Source organism: Psittacula echo (genome assembly GCF_963264785.1).
Source record: "Psittacula echo genome assembly, chromosome: 6".
Taxonomy (NCBI): Eukaryota; Metazoa; Chordata; class Aves; order Psittaciformes; family Psittacidae; genus Psittacula; species Psittacula echo.
In genome coordinates, this window is record NC_137743.1 from 43,980,372 (window position 1) to 44,000,504 (window position 20,133).

A 20,133-nucleotide genomic window follows, 5' to 3' on the forward strand; every position below is an offset into this window, starting at 1 on the left:
ACCTGCCAGTTCTAGGATTGTTTATGTTTCAAGTAATTAATTACCAATTTTGTGAGCATTTACATATTGTGCTTATAAATATCTTTCTCATGACATCTCTAATGAAGTCAATGTTGATCAACATCTTCCTGTAATTTAATCAAGACGTCAAGCAGCAGTGACAGAAGGTGAGGAAGTCACTTTGCTGCTGGTAAAGCAAAACTCCACTGCGCCCTTCACAGAAATGAGAGGAAGCAAGACAATTCCTTGCCTTAAGACACATAATCTTTCAGCTCCTTAAGTGCCTGCTCAAGTGCTGCTATAATTAGACAGTGAAAATAGGCTTCCACAGTTACATCTTAATTACGAAAGAGCAGTACAAATTTTCTCCCTGTTTCTCCGCGGCAAATGCAACCCTGATCTAGGAGGACAACCTGCCATGTCCGAGAGTCACAAGACTTCCACTGAGTTATCTAGCACATATCTAGAGTATTCCTACTCCATCCCTGCAGAAACAACCATCTGCATGTTTACAGGTCTTGATAACGTGTCTTAACTAAATCATCATTTAATTACCATTGAACTCTCTCTTGAAGTAAGACAGACATCATGCTTTGGTTTTGAAAGCAGAAAGGTTTAGATATTTGAAGTAGAAAACATTGTATCAAACAATCAAACATCAGCAGCCAAAAAAAAGCTCCAAAAGGCCACAAAGGTCTAACAGTATGATTTTAATCATTTTTCCAAGCACATGTGTAATAGGAGAATACAGGACATAGCACATAATGAACTTACTACTTATAAGCAAGTTCCTGTGGCTTCATAAGGTTAACTTATTTTGCAGAGAGGATGTTGACACATTCACAGATGTAAAAACTAACTAGCCAAGGATCCAGAAAATGTTGCCTCCGCAGCCTCAGTGAAAAGGTAGAGAGCTGTAAGTGAAAAGCAGGCTCCAAAGTTGCAGATAGAAGGTACTTTCTCTTATACGCCACCTGAGTCATATCCATTTGGATGTTCCTCATCCATGAAAAATGCAAAATAAGACTTTACAGCAAGTGTCACTCTTTGAAGCACCTGTTTATTAAATTATGGTCCAATGGACTGCTTTCTGTCCATCATAGACGTAGCCTCTGTCTAAAGGTCTTGAATCTGTGAGTTAATATAAAAGCAGTAAAGACTTTAACTTTGAATACATTGCTTTTCTTCTGATTAGATGCATACTTCTGATACCTATTTTGATGAGCAAAAAAATATACAATCTTAATTTTTTAACTAAAATTCTTCCCATCGACGATGATAATCATATTCATTCTTATAGGCGTTGTACTTAGGCTTCCTGGTCCCACAGTTTATTATTCACATTATCATGTAAATTCACAAAACATCTCTCAGCTCTAAACACAATTTGTCTGAAAAAAATGCATGGCAGGATAGAAGCGGGAATACAAGTCTTATATGCAAAGTTATTACTCTCTTCAAAATTTATTTCAGAAAAAAAAAACCAGTGGTGAAAAGCATGAAGTTGTAACTAAAGCCTTCTATGAAGCATCTATTTAATAAGCAAACTATAGTCTGAGATGAAAGAACAAATTTATGGAAAAGGCCATATCCATGGCATCATCTGTTACTCCTGCCAGAATTTCCTGATATTTGTGTTTGGAAATCTTGGGCCCTATTAACTAAAAAATGGTCTGGTAAATGTCAAAGTTACAGCTTCTGCTTGTCTTTGAACCAATTTTAGCTTTATTAAACTAAACTTAGTGGTTTTAGATATCTCCCCTGTAAAGAAACTATGTGAGAAAAGAAGTATGAAATGAGACAAAGAACTGCCTGGCTCAGAACCCTTCAGCAGACAGTGGTCACTAGCACTCAGCTGAAGAAGACTCCCTAGATGGGCCAAGCACCACCAAAACACGGAATTAAAGCCAAGCAAAGTGGTTGGTGCTGGTGTGTGGGCTCTCCAAGCTCTAAATACTAAAAGACTTTTCAGAAACTTACACACTTCAGACAGGACTTTTTTTTGTGATTTGTTTGTCATGTGTGTGTGGGTTTTGTGTTTTTTTATTATTATTGTTGTTGTTGTTATTATTGCTTTTTTAATAACACTAGTGAAACTGAAGTCCAAGTGCAATACGTCTGCTGTCTGAAACCTTTATCATCAAACAACAGATAAATTGCAAGAAGAGAGTTGATACATTTCTGTTACATTGAAAGAGACATTTCATATCCCTTGCAATATGACTCTAAACCCTTATATTTAATTCTCAATTTTTACTCATTTAGAAAACAGTTTCAAAACTAAACACCTTATAGGACATACTGATTACCACCAAAACCTCTGTCTGTCACTAATCGCTGGGAGATAAGACACAGTGGTGGTACCTTCGTGCTTCCCAAGACACCAAATAGAAAAAAGAAATGTAATTAAAAAAGTTAACAAATCTACCTCTCATGCTAATAATGAGTATAAGTAAATTAATATAAAATTCAAGTTCAGCTTCTTACTGCAAAGACTATCAACATTTCAAAAAAAGAAGAGGATACTTGATGGCAGAAATTAAGATTGATCATCTGTTCTTGTAAAGATACAGTTCTCCTCAGTGTTCTGGTACTTATGAAAAACAAGGAGTACCAAAGAAATATCGGGGTTCTGTTCATCAGTGGTCATACTTTTCCCCTCCAAACACATACATACACACAAAAACTTCTCAGTGTTTGACTAGAGAAGACAAGTATTAGTAGATGTACTTCTTAAGTCAGTCCAATCCCAGTGCATATTCAGGGAAGTTTTACATCAGCAGGGATAGGCAAAGAATGTTTTTTTTTAAATTCAAAAAATATGGTAAAAATTTAGACCTACCACCTAAATCAAGGTCAGCAGCAGGAGGGCAAAAGTGATGCCCCCAAGCTGGACTTAGTTTCATCTCTGTAGCTGGAAATACAAATACAGAGGAGCTTTCAAGTTCTTTCTGTAAGGTTTCCATCTACGAGATAGCATTGAAAATAATCCTGCAGATGAGACAGCAATTGGACAGGTATTTCTGCAGGGATTAAATGCATTCTTAGCATTCAGTAGTGCCAAATGCTATTCCCCTCCTAATCTCATTCAACCTTATTTTTTCGTTTTATCTAGCATGCAGGCACTGATAAAGTAGCATACCTGACACAAAAGTACTCAGTTTCTACTCCATATACAGGCTGACTGTAGTGGAAAGGTTGATTAATTTTGTATTATCCAGATACACAATTGAAAATAAATCCCAAGCCACTGATTACGGTGGAAGAACAAGCAGATAAGGCATTTTTTTTTTCATACCTTTACTATTTAATTATACAAAGGTTCTACCCACAAGGACTGTAAAAACAGCTGAGAACAGCTATGAGACATTTTTAGTATCATTTTCTAGTTATGATTGTTTATATTCTTTGAGTATAAATTTTTTTTTCAGGATTCTGTTTCATTACAGTTTTATTTCTGAGTAATGAAGAAAAGAGCTGTTTATCTGGAGCCATTTACTCAGTTTATCTTTCCATGTCAGTACGTTCATAACTATTTTAATTTTCAGACAACAGGTTCACTGTGTGAAGACCATGCTTGTAAATGTCTGGCTTTATCTGTAGTTTGTATACTGAGCAACTCAGAGACATTTAAAATACAGTAGTGTCCATCACGTTTCTTTGAGCACCCAGAATGTTATTAGCCAAGCAGAGACTCTCACTATCTGTTAATCACTGCCTCCTTAGCAGAATAAAAACACTAAGGCTTGAAGACAAACCAAAACAAAACTGCTAAGCCCCTGGAGCTGTAAAACCACTAGCCCATGCCACTATATCCATTTGTATTATTAACTAAACAGATAAAATTGTAGATATGAGGAGCAATTGACTTGAGCAGCATCCCAGGGGCAAGCTTCTGTGTCTTCCTGATTAGCTTCATTCAATTATGTCTTCTTAATTGCTCATGTGGTAAAGCTCATTAAATGAAAAATAATATTGCTTTCCCACAGGTTGTGCACTTGAGATTTGAAAAATGGACACCACTGGTGTACCTTTGAGATACTGCCAGAAAGATTTCACAGAGCAGTTACAGTATAGTGAAAGTAAAGCCAGTATTTTTTGGTGGCTGTAGGATCCTCAGTCTCATTGCAAACTCAGTGACAGAGTATTCCTCAGTTTCTTTCAAACAACTGGTAAATTTTCACTTTAAAATCATTCAACTTTTCCCTCTCCTCCTACCTTCCTTCTATCTCCCTCCCACCCCCCTGCAAGAAAACCAGAATTTTAGAGTTTCAGTTAACACAGAAGTTCATAATTTTAACAGCACCAGAAAACAAAACAAATCCTTGGGCTTGTCTTTAGCTTTACGGTGTTAACCTGTAACTAACATAGCCCAGAAAGTGGGCTTCACAAAGCTACACATTGTAACTTTTTCAGTTCTCTTTGCTGAATTCAAGTTCCCTCTTCATTATCTGTTCACCCAGAAATTATTCAAGAGCATTTCTGAACAAAAACTCTCTACTATTCCCAAACCATATCCACACCATATTGCACATGTAGAAACAGCATGATTTTTACAGAAGATACTATGTTGTTATGCAGATAAGCAAAGAGGAAGCACGTTTTATGGTAGGTTTTTCCATCTATTTTCTTTTTGTTGTGTCTCTCCCAACCGAAAACATAGAAACAACTCCAAGTTAATGGTCCTAACCCTATCTCTATCAAATGAAAGCATCTTCTTTACATACTGTATTACTATACTTAGCAGGAATTGCAGATGCCCCATTTAAATGACCTGGAATAGATTTCCTATCAGGACAAACATACTTTGTGAAAGTCTCATAAGAAACATATGTTATTGAACGTGACAGTTTAGTGAAGAAAAAACTGTAAACAAAATCTCTATCAACAAAGACTTTAAAGCAACATATTTGATTGATGTCTACTGCTGAAATAAATCTAAGGCTATGAAAATTTGCTACAGCTGCATGTTATAAAATAGCAGAAACACATTCAAATACAAACTATGTATATTCTACTCCCATCCAACCCCAAAACAACTAGTAAAGGGTCAATGGAACAGCTCACAGAATGCACTTACACACATGAAAAAACTTCAACTGTTCCCCTAATGTCCTCCTCTCATGTACAACACAATACTTACCCAATAAGATGGCATTTACATCATTTAAAAAAAATAAAAAAGAAAGAAAATCCCTTGAGCAATTCCTGTACTGTAGTCAAGCAGGGAAAAGGGTTCAAATAACCATCTAGATGATTCTCAGAAGGAAAACATCATAATTTTCTCTCTAGAGCCTCTTACCAGAAAATTCCTCATCTGCACCGACAAATGCTTCTTTCATTTTATATTTAGCATGAAATATTTTATATAAAAACTTCAAATTATTAGAAAGCTAAAACCAACACTGAGATTTTCTCCAATTAATTTTGCAATAAAAAACAGTAAAAGAAAAACTTGGAATGCCTAAAAAGGAAAAAAAAAAGCACCAAAGGGAAACAGAGCTCAAGTTTCTGACTTTTGTATCTGAAACTTTGCGTACTAAACAAAAGGGTCTATTGGTCTATTACCAATGGCTCAAAAAGCCATTTAGCACCTTGCAGTATAATTACCATGCTGATCTGTGGAGAAAATCATGACACAAACTTTAAAATACTGGTTTTCATTCTTTTACATCAAAAACCTTGAGCTAAAACATCAGATACCATGGAATTACAAGCAATAACAGCGGTACAAATCTTGTTCTAAATTCTACAGACGTCGTAATGAACATTAAGTTACAGGGAACTACTTCCCCATTTTCTGAGAAGTGAGATTCATTTCATTTTAGAGGGGATTCATTTCTCTGCACTGACTGAGTGCTGAAAGCGTGGGGGCATGGGCAACACTGAGATCATACAACTGCCGATGCTGTGTGAGCCCGTTCACCGAACAGACCAAAACCGTGAGATTTATTTGGAGCTCCCTAAATACAGTCAGGCGTCTTACTGTTTATCACTATTATTGCCAAATAAACATACTGTGGATTTTAAGTAATTAATTTTAATCTGCTGTTATCCATCTTGGAAAACAAACAAAAAAAAAGCCACCAAGCTATATCTCCAAAAACTTGCCCAGTTTGCCGACGAGTTACAAAGAAAAATAACAAAAGTCTCCAGCAACACTAATACAACATCAGGCAATAACAGATGCCTTGTTTGAGCCATCTGGACATTCAAATTAAATTTTTAAGTTAGGGAGGCCCCTAACTGCTTACAACTATGTGTTCCTCTTTAGGACCTAACAAATAAGTCTACTCAAACAACTCTGTTTAGAAATAAGCTGTGAAATAAGTCTCATGCTAGACTGAAACAGCAGGTCAAATATTTATCTCCCATCCCATTATACATCCTTAATTTCACAGAACAACTTGGCAGTAACAGAATTATATGTAGCTGCTCAAAGCAATGACATTCCAAAAAGAGATGATCCTACTAACGGAAAACCCTTCTTGTCAGTAAAACTGAGTTAATACAAACAGCTCATTCTAGCAAATGAAGAGAAAAAGTTTTCTCAACAGAAAATACCACAGAGCAGGATTTGATCTATCATAAAGGAAAAAAAAAATCAAGTATTTAGCATTTCATCAATATTGCAGGCAAATAAGCAGTAGCTTAAAAATCTGACACTAAAATTATGGTATTTTGGTACAGGATCAAGAATAGCAAACCAGGTCAGTAAACTATTCACTGCTTTGCAGAAGAATGTTTAAAAATGCCTGTCAGTTTGCAATACCTTGAATAGAAACCCCATTTCAATGTTTCTAAAGTGAAAAATGATAATGTTTATCACTAGTGAACTCAAAGAAAAACTGAAATGGTATTGTGTGTAAACACACTCAAACTCAGACTGTAACATCCATCCTTCCGTGAAAAATCGGGAGTTTAGGAGATAGATCTTCTCAGCCCTTAATGGCAGAGAAATCCCACTTATCTACAAGTCCAACTGAAAAACGCAGCTTCTCTCCCTCACTTCCTTTTTCACTTCTTCAGCCCTTCACTTTGCAATGTGGCTTAACTAGGTGCATCATGATAATTGGACATTATTTAAATATTTGATTTATGCTAACTGTAGCCTAAGCATATAAACTATTCTGAGTTGCTGAGATGAGTAGCTTCAGAGAGGACGCCTTCAACAACGGAGCAGGGGGAAGATCAGTGTCCAGGAGCCTCAACTCAGAGCGCCAAAGAGCCACCGAGGGAGCCTCAGGTCCTGGACAGGACTTGCCCAGGAGCCGACAGCTCAGCTGACTGAGCAGCTGACTCACAGGGGGCGGAGCCACGACGAGCAGCACCAGCCCTGAGTGGGTAAAAACCTGTCCCTGGGAGCGCGAGCGATCAGGAGCGCGGCAAACAGGGTGGGCAAACAGGACGGGTCGAGGCAGTTTGCGCAGGCAGGCGAGCGGGATGGTGAGCACTCGCCGTATGACCAGGGCCCGGTCTGGGAGCTCTGCTCTGGCTGCCCTGGCCGTGGCCAGCTTAGGCACCCGAACAGAGCTGATGAGAGGGGAGGCTGCAGTGCAGGGCTCAGGGTGCAGAAAGTGCCTGCACTGGTCTCGTGAGGGGAGGGTGCACAATGCGCAGGGCTGCACTCAGTGCTCCCTGGTAGAAGTCCTCCTGCAGCAGGTGCCTGAGCTGCGGGATGCTGTTAATAGGCTGCAAGATATCAGGGAAGCTGAAAGGAAGCAGAACTGCTTGCTCCAGGCCCAAACTGTGCAGGGGCCTCAGGCGTCCCCTGTAGTTCTAGTTGATGGAGGAAAAAAGGAGGCCATTAACCCAGGAAGCTGGGAAATAGCAACAAACAACAAACAAAACAAAAAAAAAAAAAAAAAAAAAAGAAGGAAAAGGACAATTAAAAGCAAGGCGCTTCCTCCTAAATCTGTTGTCCCCACCCAGAACCGCTTTGCTGAACTGCAGGGGGCTAACAAGGAAACAACCGGCTGGTGCACTGGTAAAGAAGATCTCTACTGGTGCTGCCAGAAAAAAGCAGTGGATCATAGTAGTAGGGGACTCTGCTTTGAAAGGCACAGAGGCACCCATCTGTCGGCCTGACCCAGCCTCAAGGGAGGTGTGTTGCCTACCAGGAGGACGGATCAGGGATGTTGCAGAGAGGCTGCCTGCTCTAGTAAGCCCCACTATTACCCACTTGTGATCCAGTGGATAGCAGTAGCCTGAAGAACATAAAGAAGGACTACAGAGCCCTGGGAGAGGTGGTTAGGGGCTCTGGAGCTCAGATTGTCTTTTCGTCAATTCTCCAGGATGCACGGGAGGACCCCAAAAAGGCTAGGAGGATTGGCCAGGTTAATAAATGGTTAAAAGGGTGGTGCCATAGTCAGGGGTTTGGGTGTCTTGAACATGGGACCCAAGTTAGTAGGCCAGGTCTACTGGGGGCTGGTGGAGCTGATCTGACGAAGAAGAGGAAGAGAGGTTTTGGTAGGAGGCTTGCCAGACTGGTCAAGGTTTCTTTAAACTAGCTGTCTTGAGCGAGGGGGGCATCATTTCATCCCAACACACCCAGTCAGTTGCCAGCACCTACAATAAATGCTCGGAGCAATGTAGAGATATTCCAGCCGCCCCAGTCAATGAGCCGGCTTCATTTGGAGCTCGGCTCAGATGCCTCTATACAAACGCCTGTAGCATGGGGAACAAACAAGAGGAATTACGAGATGTGTGCACGTCTAGGGGGCATGATATAATAGGCATCACAGAAACATGGTGGGATGGCTCCTACGACTGGAGTGTTGGAATGGAATGTTACAAGCTCTTTAGAAAGGACAGACCCAGCAGGCGAGGAGAGGGAGTTGCTATTTATGTTAGGGATACGCTGGAGAGTATGGAACTCTGTCTGGGGACGGGTGAGCAGTCAACAGAGAGTTGGTGGGTCAGGGTTAAAGGGAGAACAGCGATGGGGGACATTACTGTGGGGATCTGTTACAGACCACCTGATCAAGAGGAATCTGCAGATGAAGCACTCTACAGACAGATAGGAACAGCCTCATGCTCGCAGGCCGTTGTTCTCATGGGAGACTTCAACCACCCTGACATCTGTTGGAGTGATGGTACAGCCCGGCACAAGCAATCCAGGAGGTTCCTCGATTGTGTGGAAGACAACTTCCTTCTGCAAGTAATAGAGGAGCCAACAAGGAGAGGTGCCATGCTTGACCTCGTGCTCACCAACAGGGAAGGGCTCGTTGGAAATGTGACACTCCAGGGCAGCCTTGGTTGCAGCAATCACGAGATGGTCAAATTCGTGATCCTCAGGACAGTGAGAAGAGCGTGCAGCAAGCTCACTGCCCTGGACTTCAGAAGAGCAGACTTTGGCCTCTTCAGGAACCTGCTTAGTAAGGTTCCATGGGATACAGCCCTAGAGGGCAGGAGGGCCCAAGACTGTTGGATGATATTCAAGGATCACCTACTGCAAGCTCAGGAATGTTGCATCCCAACTAGAAGGAGGTGCAGCAGGAGGGCCAGGAGACCTCCTTGTTTGGATAAGGAGCTGCTGAGGAAACTTTGATTCATCTATACACCAATTTAAGGCTTGTCATGCCTCAATACACTGCAATAAAGGACAGATTTTTTTCCTCACTATTTTTAAGGCATTTATTCACCAGACAACATAGACCAGCAGAATTACAATCTGCAGTTACTTCAAAAGCTACAGCGATATTTCTGGAAAAGGGAGGGTGTTTGGTTTGTGGATCTTTTGGTGGTTGTTTTTTGCTTAGGTTCAAAACCCCAGACATTTCCTCACCACAGGCACTCCACATAAATCCCTAGCAACTGGCTGAGTTTACATGAGCTTTATTCAAAAAAAATACTGATTATATTTAATGAGACAACAGCTGAACAGTAACGATCACGTAATCTGAAAATGACTACTGTAAAATGAATGCATTAAAATGAGCTGAGAGAGCTTGTTCTTTACAATTATTGCCCAGACACATGACTCTGCTCCCACTACGCACACTGCAGCAGAGGTACAGTTGTCTGGGACATGAACTCAGACCCTCTGGAAGTGCTGAAAAACCCAGATCTCTATTTAAAGCCTTCCTAAGTAGGAGAAAACACTTGCCAAGTGTTCAACAAGAAAGTCAAGATCTCTGAAAAAAAAAAAAAAAAATTCACACTTTTTTTATCAGAACAACTTAGTTACAGTACTACTGATCTTTTTCTATACTGATTACCTAAAACTTCGTATTTATTACTATTGTAATTTAAGCATCCTTGCAATAACCCACTCTTCAATCATGTCTTTGCCACATGATAAAACAGAAAACGTACGCTCGTTCTTGATGCAGTTAAGAATGCATCACTCCTGATTAATTGAACTGAAGCAAAACTGGGCATTTGACATGCTTCAGAACTAAATCTGCAATTCATAATGCACAGAACCTGTGCTCTAAAGGACATAGCTATGAATCAGTTCTTGTTATGTCAAAATCAAATCATAACGCAATCAAGTTTTGATCTGGTTGAAGTTTCTGTGCCTTGTTTTAAACAGATACTTCTCATCAAATATAGATTAACTTGAAGCATAGTAGCAACAGGGAGATGACTTCTATCACAGTTTATTTATCAACATGTGACATTCTCATATAAGCATTCAAAAAATAATTTTTACTGCTGGACTAAGAGGAAAAATGAGATGTGTCTGGAAGGTAATGTGATAGGGGAGGGACAATTAAGTATAGGATCAGAGGGAATAAGGAGCCTGTCAAGACAATAATGAAATTCAGTGGAGGAAGAGGGAACCCCAAAGATAAGGGAGAAACTATTATAATGCACAAAAAAGGTATTTACAGAAGACTGAGCATGGAAACGAATATGCACCAGAGCACAAGCCAGCAGGAAGAAGGGAAAGCCTCAAGAAAGAAGAAACAAATGGGTGTTTCTCTGTGTTTCAATTCATACCTCATTCCATTCCTCACACGTCCTGTGGATACAATGAAGAGTATAGTAGAAGAACGCTAACAGCTCAGACTGCTATCCCTAGACCTATTGCTTCATCTTAAGAAAACACTTTTAGAAAGATTTGGTCTAAAAATAAGCTTCAGTAAAGGAAAACAAAACAAAACAAAAACTTGTGCTATGAATACTACATTTCTAAGACATAATTTAGGTACATAAGCCAACTAATCATGCAATGGAAAACTGATTGGAATCCATCTATGTTTGCAGGCTACATACAACCAACCTCAACCCTAAGTAGCTCAAAGTTTCTTTATTGGCACAAGTAGTCTGCTGCAGTCAGTTCTTACTGGAAAAAAAAAAAACAATTACTAGCCTCCCATATTACCATGATGCACCCAAGAATTCTAAGTTTCCAAACTGCTACTACATATACAATATGTGAACATAAACAAATTAGCTCAATATCTGCAATACATATTAAAGTTAAGTAGGCAATGTAACTAAATGGTAGACCATGATATAATAAAAATAGCACTAACGGACATGGGCAGATTTTGAAATCTGACATTTGTAGCATTTATCTGTAAGCTTTTTGAAAGTCGGACTAGTATAGTTACTGAAATTGTTTTTGAAGAGCAAAGCCTGGTTTCCTCCAAAGTTATTTCGATAAAAAGCCACAATAAAAATTTACATTGGTTCTTATTAAGGACCTCCTAGCAAAGAAATACGGTCAACTGGTATGAGCTATTTTACTACTAGTGACCTACTCATCTGCAAATGTGTTTATGCTTAAGAGAAACCTGCAATAAACCAAAACAAACAGATTCTGATGATCCAGCTGTATGTGTCACAGCAATTCAGCAGGTAATTGAGATGGATTTACTGGATTAGCACAGATGGAATTTATCTAGTGAAGAACTATGTCAGAACACATGGAACTACAAAAAATACAAAAAGAATTGCTTGGAATAGGATTTTGAAGAACTAAATTTGCATTGTCCTATCTACAACAAGCAGGTTCTGTTTAGACTGAAATAAAGAATGTACACAATGTGGAGAAGGGGGACCTCAGCAGGTAAGTCAAGTCCAGAGGGGAAGATGTCAGAAGAGCTAAACTAAGCTCTGAGCAGGAAAGGTTGCTGCATTTAATGTCTTTATGCTACTTAGAAGAGATGCAAAATGCACATGTGTATACACACTTTACATTAATACATGTTTGCAATTAGATTAAGAATATTCATGACTGAACACCTTTAATGCAGAATAAACAGAGCAATTACAGCATAATCCTCTGTACTCAGCTATACACAGAAAACCTACCTCAGCCCCACAGAACTGAGGAAGAAATCTACCATATCTGAGAAAGTAATGACTTATTCACACTATGTCAGTGCACCTGTCTTGGCTAAGAAGATGGAAGCGCCAAATTTGTTCTGAAATCTGGACATGAGATGTACATCACAGATACAATATTCTAGAAAACCTGACTTCCTTACTGTAATACTATGTCAAAACACAAACTAAATTATCAAATAAAGTTACAGATACATCTCTCCACTGGAGACTCTTCCAAATACTACCATAAAAGCACAAAATTATCACTACAGGAGTTAGCTGTGCTTAATACAGACACACCATGGCTATAAACCAACATATGAATGCACAGACACAACTGTTGCTAATTCTTCAGAGCACAGCCCAGTATCATTGGAGTTGTCAAGCCACTGTTACAGAGAGAACACAAGCTGTGACATTGTGCTTTCACAAGGGTTTCTGCTTTCCCTGTACCACACCTTCCCTTCCTAGATGTGAATCTCACCTTAAGAAAGGTCACCTGTCCCTTGAAGGAAAAGCACCAGCTCAATATTCACAGCTCTCCCATGGATGTCTCATGTCAGTCAAAACATGGAGTCTCAAAGAACATCAGTGCTTACAAATATATAGCCCAAGCAATCCAACACACACCACCTCACATGCTGAAGAATAAGGCTGACCAGCAAGAACTTGGTAGGCAAATTCCTAGAATACTCTTGTTCCTAGCTGGATGCCACAGTCTGGTTTTTCCACAGATGTTGGAATTTTTCACTTCTCAGTAAGTGGCTTCCTGCCTCATCCATCCCAGGACCATGGCAGGGAGCACACAGAGTACTCTGTCACTTCTGCCAGGAGATCAAGGGCTAAAATTTGCACATTGACTGAGATCAACCTTGTTTCTGATGTCCATATTTCACAAATTTAACTTGCCTCCTGCTAAAAGGAAATTGATGATCTGCAGGCTGAAAGCATTGTTAGTGGCACTTCAAGTCACCCCATCAGTTACACTTTGAAGAACTAAACCCTTTAGAGGAACTAATGGCTGAATTACACTTCAAAGACATCAAGGATAGCTTTCTTGCCCTTTATGTTTACTGCAGAGCCAAGTGCCAGAGCTCACAACCAAAAGCAGCAAGTTTCCATAAAACAAACAAATTACTTCTGTTCTGAAGAACAGAGGTTTTCCAAGGCAGCCCTTAGGCAAGCACCTGCTTGCATTTCTCTTCTTTCATTGGATATGTACAGTATACAGCTCAGGGAATGGCAAATGAGCTACATGTATTCAAATATGCATTTTCCTGAGTTAATTTCCTGCCCAACAGTAATATATCAAGGTCTAAAAGCATTTTATTTTTAAAGTAGCCTTTTGAAGTGATTTGTAAGGCCCTTTAGTTATTCAATTTCTGTAGCATAAGACTCTGCTAGACTGAATAAAAGACAGTAGCTAATAGAGGAAGCCCCATGCAGCAGAAAAAGAGCTGAAGGAGCTTATGCCTGAACAATCCTCGTGGCAAAGTTGTGTTTCTCAGCAGAAACTCCTTATTTAAAAAGCAATCTCCCACTCAGGGTAAAGATAAAGACAATTTAAATGGCTACTCCTTACATCCTGATGAAAGAAAAAAAAAAGAAAACCAACCAAACAAAAAATACACCAAACCCCCCAAACATCTGCTAAATGCTTATGAATTGAAATAAATATTTGGATAAGTGAACCTTCTGATTAGCCTTAATTTTATTTCATTTCAGATGACAGCACTAACTATATATGGACTTCATCTCTATTAGTTCAACACCTTCTAAGCATTGAAGTTGGCAAGAGATGTGTTTTTTCCTGCCTGCCCCACATGCCTTGCATAGTCTGAGTCCCAGTTTAAGAATCCAATGAGGCTACAGTTTCACATTATGCTGAACCTGGAAGTTGCTTTTAAGCCTTTCCAGTCTTGGTATCACCCTCTCCTGCTGCAGATCTAGCAGTTATGCAGCCGTACAGTTGTCAGCTGAGCATACTGAGAAAATGGAAAATAAACCAAATGAGCTGTATTTGCTCATGTAGTAGTTTGGGTTTGTTTGTTTGGGTCTTTGTTGGTTTTTTAGGGGGTTGAGTTTTGTTACTGTTTTTTTGTTGTGGGGTTTGTTTGTTTGTTTTTTTTTTTCCAGTGTCCAAAAGAAGTCAGGATTAAGCGTTTCTGTTCTTTTGATACTGATGCCAAAAATCTTCATGTTGATACAAACAAGGTCTACCTACGTTTAAACCAGCCATCCCCATGCACCCTTCTCTTAGTTGTAGTAAAAACAGTAGCTAGCAGGGGGGTGTAGTAGATTATTCTTTAGCACAGCCAGGCAGATGGTTGCGCTCACCTGGCAAGCTGTTACCTTGGACAGCATCCCACACAGCCAACTAGCTTCGCTGTAGGTGCTTAGTGTTCAACACAACCTAAATGCATACACCATGATTTGAGGTATTTTTAATACCTAGCAATCACAGTTTTCCACTAATTCCTGGTGAAGTCAGTGATTTCCTCAGTTTCCTCCTGCTATATATTTTATCCCAGACAAGTCTATACTCCCCCAAAAAAACAATTCACCCTTCAAGGTCCTTCATTAGCTTAAGGACAAAAATCAGTATCTAATATCTTCTATTTAAAACAAAGGAAATTATATTTGGATTTTTTCATCCAACTACATGGTAAATTAAACTGCAATGACAACTCTAACGTGTATTCCTTCGAGCTTCCCAAGTACGAAATTGTCCTGCAAAGACACTCCTGCTAACAAGTCCTATACTCTCAGGAAAGATCCAGTTAGTAGGTTAGAATTATACAAAAGCCACTGAGCCATCAGTGACAGATACATATTCCCCAGTGGAGATGTCAATGGAACATCTCTTGTTCAACAGTCTAGATTTGTCGAATGTAAGGAAATGAGTCTGAAACTAGAAGATTAGAAGACATTGTCATACTAGTTTGGTGCCCAGTCCAAATTTACCTGTACATTTGAGGGGGGGGGGGGGGAAATCTAAATAGATCATTCCTACTTTTCCATATATTGTAACATAAGTACTGCTTCTGTTCTGAATGGAAATGGAATTCAAGCACTGGCATTTTGGCATTTTTGGATATTACATGATACGGTGTCCAAATAAAACCATTCTATGATTCTTGTGCATTACAGAATTGTATTTTCCTTAAACAGGTCTCATTGCTCAATTCTTACCTATGTATAAACAAGTCCTGAACCAGCTGAGAAGACACACAGACGGGTGACAGCAACTACCAAATTGTGCAGGGGAAAACATACAGCCTTTGCAAGCTCAACCTTTTCCCTACTGCCCCTCAAGAACTCCCTAAAACACAATCCAAATTTGCACCTGCATTACAACATAAGAACCAAGATGGTCTCATCTCCAAGTGTATTAATTGTAGATTTTTGCCAGTATTCTTGTTTTACTGCTAAAAATCTTCAAGTGAAACATAAGAAACTTCTCCGACCTTTTATTCATTTGTGCATAAAAAGGCAAAACAAGCAAGCTTGAGGGTTTAAAAGCAGCCCCAGAAATGACTACTTAAAAAAAAAAAAAAAAAAAAAAAAAAGGCAAAAAAATCCATCAGACATCATATTAAGCAGACCACTATAAACCCATTAAACACTTCGGAAAATTCTTGTAATGGAATTATTGCAACCTTCATTAGTGGATCTTCAGGTTTGCTTTTGATTTGCTTTTGGTTTTTTGTGGGTTTTTTTTTTTTGTTTGTTTTGGTTTTTATCTTTTGGGGGTTTTTGTTTGGTTTTTGTTTGTTTGTTTGTTTTAAGCTGTGATCAGATTTATTTTTGCCTTTCTTTCAAGAGTAAAAGAATAAATTACTGGTAACCCCCAGGTCACAGCTATATCATTTATGGCAGGTATATACTAAGTCTAAATTCTAAAGACTATTAAATCTGTTAATTATCAAAAGATCATTTTTGCTGGACTGGTGTGACATGAGTGCACATAGACAGTTTTAAAATTCCCTACTGACCAGAAGATTGCTGCCAAAGTGTTTCTTCTAGTCACATGCATGAGTTTGCATCTGAATTTAATAGAGAAGCACTGTAAAAATAAGAGATTGTAGCTGACCTAATCTCATATATTGCAAGCCTATAACTGACATTTCTACTTTTACTTAAGCTAAAATATTACTAGGGAAAAAAAAAAAAATGCTTCGCAACATTCCTGCTTGAAAAAGAGCCAACTAAGGGCAGCAGAAATCGCAAGTCCAGATTTCTTTTTTAAATACAAAAAACAAACAACCAAAAACACAACCAAAAAAACCCTCCAACACATTACCCAGCCATGTTTGTTCCAGCATACCATATGACTGAGTAAAGGAATAATCAAAGAAATCATTGTAAGAAAACACTGGATGGGTTCATCAACTGTATATTGAGACTAATAAGATAATTCCCTAACAACAGAATAGTTATTTTCATAATTTGGGGGGAAGGGTTATTTTAATACAAAGGGACTACAATAGATACAAAGTATCTGCATTCCATCAATATGGAATTTCCCACAGGAAATAAGTAAGCTGAAAAGAATGGATTAGTATGAAAATTGTAAGTACTACCTGAAAAGAGCTGGCTAAAATGGAATGACAAGGAGACAGTTCAGATGGGTAATTAGTCCTGAAAGGTGATAGAGTTCTCTACAAATGAGTAGTAATGTGCCTGAAATTTCAGCTCATTGAAAATTTGGAACAAGAAAAAAAGGACACAAATTTATTACTTATTTAGTGGAACAAATGGAAAAAAAAACTTGAGCACAAATTTGAGATTGCTTTCCATGTCACTTAGACACCACTGGCAAAAGCACTGTTATGGGGAAAAAAATAAAAAAAAAAAAAAAAAAAAAAAAATTCCTAAAGGCCCATGCTTATCAGTTACAGATGGTACAGAAAAAGAACTGTATTACATCACAGCACAGCCGCCAGCCACTAATGTACACAATACACTTTACTGAGTAAAATAACCCCAAAAGAGACAGCAGACCACAGTTGGCATCATAAAGAACTGTCAGGCTATCACTTGGACATAAAATATAAACGTCAGCAACCACATTAAAGAAAGAAATTTATCTAGGAAAGGGACATAGCAGGACTACCTGGATTATGAGGGGAAAGAAAACATACATTGCAAGGATATCCTACAGAAACCTGTTTAGCAAGCAGAAAACAAAAGGGCAAATTATTGCCCTAAATGTTCCTTTGGATGGAAAGCAGAAACACCAGTGATGGAAACACATTACCTGAACTTAAAGATTACACAGGCACTACCAGCTAGCCATGAATAAATTGTCTCATTTCTAGAAGACAAGAGTATTGAGCCAAATAAGCAAATGAGATTCTGGGGAAGCTTTGTAATAAGTATAGGAAGAAAGCAGCCTGACCATTTCCAAGGCAGTCCTTGACAAAGTTTTTAAGGCTGCTTTGTAACATCATTAATTGCTGTGGATGGGGAAGATTTGATGACTCAGGAGGTCAAGCAAAAACATCTGAAATAGGGAAAGTATGAGCTAATGGACCAAAATGCAGTAAGAGAGGCATGCAACTAACTATACACAGCTACAACCACAAAACCAGATCATTTGCATGCTAGATGCAAAGAAATAGGTTATAATTTCTGCTGCAATTGATTTTTCCTGTTTGTATTCAAGATTGTTCTACTGTTGAAATAACTACACTGTTTTAAATTGTGATTACTAAAAGAATTGCATCTGTCCTATACTTCAGATTACAAATTTTATTGCAAATTAAAACAACTCTACAAGCCCCAGACATGCCAAAGTACTTCTCTGCAATGATCCAAGTTCAGGAAATAGTATTCTATTTAGCTGCAAGAAACATATTTCAAACTAATCATTTATGTAAGCATTGCCTCCTTATCGGGGTGGCATCTGTTGACCAACCAGTACCCCACCCTGGTCTAAAATAATTTCTGTATATTTTTTTCTTATTATAGCATTATGGAATTTGAAGTACTTTTAGCTAAATCAGTTCATTCTTCAAGTTTGCATTGGGGTGCTGCATGTTACTCAAGCAACAGTATTTCTGAACTTTTTCCCCCCAGTAAAGTAACAATACTTTTGACTATATGCATCAAATTTATATCCATTGAAAAGTAAGGTCCCTCTGTTCAGAATGTATAAATGAACATTATCATTAAGAATAATTGCAAGTTTAGGTTCCGTGCTAAACAAAATGCTATGAGTCAGGATCCTGCAAAACCCAGGAGAAATATCATGATGTGACCACGCTGGCAGGGATACTTTTAAGCTCATCTGAAACACTGGCTTAGACAGAAAATGGGAAATTTCAAGAAGCTAAGTTAAGGCACTAAAAGAAAGTTGGTAAAACCCTGATACTGTCTGTACACTGTCTTCAAAGTTGTGGATATGTCAAGTAGATATAATGCTAAGTCATCCAAAAGTTTAGCCCTGATTTTAAAACAATATGTATTTTCAGGTCTTCTCTGTTTTCTAGCGACGCAAGTGATTTTTATTGAAGTTTTCACAGAATTGTTGGAAGCAATCAGTATAAGAAGCTAATAAAAAGCCAAACTGGTAGACGGCAATTAAAAAAACAAAAAACCCAAAAAAACCCAAAAACCAACCCAAAACAAAAATCCACAAAACCAAACAGAAAAGCCCCAATTTTTTATTACTATAGATAATTGGCAGAACACATTTCTAGCATCTCTTTATTAAATCTAACAAAAATGCTGTGAGAAAGTACATGAGCTACTGGTGGCATGTTTCAGGATTTCTGAAGTACTGTTTCTCTAGAAGACCCTCATTGTGGATCTTTTCTCAAGTCTTTGGTCAGGCATGTATACAGCCTTGTATATTATTCTCTCTCAAACTCCTGTTCTGAGTTGTGTAACCATCAGTTTACAAACAAAGGTAAAGTATTTGTTCAATGAACAAGAGGAAACAAATTTTAATGCTAGAGTCCAATACTGAATAATCATAGCCTAAGATTTTATCTTGGCTGGTAAATCAACAGTTTCGTAAAATATAATCATTGGCAGATGCTTAAAATCATGAAACATACCCAGATCTATTTCTATTGTAACCTGTCTTTCCTAAAAATATCAAATTACTTTTTAAAGTAATAATTAGCAGGTAAGAGGGAGGGAAGGGCACAAAGGAATTAAAATGAAATCACAGAATCATCCCACAGCAAAAGCCTTACCTTCATCGTTCTGGGCCAAACAACATGCTAAGGTAGTAGTAATTGCAATCCCTACAGCTAACCATTTCCAGAGACAAAATCGCTGTAACATTTTTTGTCAAACTTCACTCAAGGCAGATCTGAAAAATAAAGATTTGACACATGCATTAGTCAACCAAATTACAGAAAGGTGAGTGATTACAAACTATTTCACAGGTAACTACGTATCTGTAACTATGTAGGGTATAAATACAGTCTATGAGTGTAACATTTTTTATTAAAACAAGCTAGGTTAATCCCATTGGCATCAATACATACACATGTACTCATTAATCTGATAATCCTGTATGCATAGGCCTCCAAGTAAAGAAAATGTAAGTTTCTTGCTTACATCAGGTCTAATTTCCGTAATTTCCATACAATATTTACGTTATCCATCCTGCTTTAGCTTTATGCTTTAAAGCATTTTAGAGAAGTGACAGTATCAGACAAATTCCACTTATTAAGACTAGTGTTCAACTGCAGAAGTCAGGAGGGACCAAGTATTCAAAGACATCAGCCAGCAGAAAAACACAAATGAACGCCATAAATGGCCTTCTTTAATGAGACAGACTGTTGGTTCATGCCCAGCAAAGGGGGAGAAACCAAACAAAACACATCCCGCATG

The 20,133-nt window shown here is 38.5% G+C and overlaps 1 protein-coding gene across 3 annotated transcripts in view; it reads right to left on the reverse strand.

Moving 5' to 3' along the window:
* The window catches only part of PCDH15 (protocadherin related 15), a gene marked incomplete at both ends in the record, with an annotated part of 382,058 nt that extends 362,480 nt beyond the window's left edge, over positions 1 to 19,578 (reverse strand). For all 3 annotated transcript variants that reach the window (XM_080620329.1, XM_080620327.1, XM_080620328.1), the window contains one exon: positions 19,488 to 19,578. In XM_080620329.1, the coding sequence (XP_080476455.1) occupies positions 19,488 to 19,578 (91 nt within the window). The remainder of the gene's footprint in view (positions 1 to 19,487) is intronic.
* Positions 19,579 to 20,133: the final 555 nt, after the last annotated feature.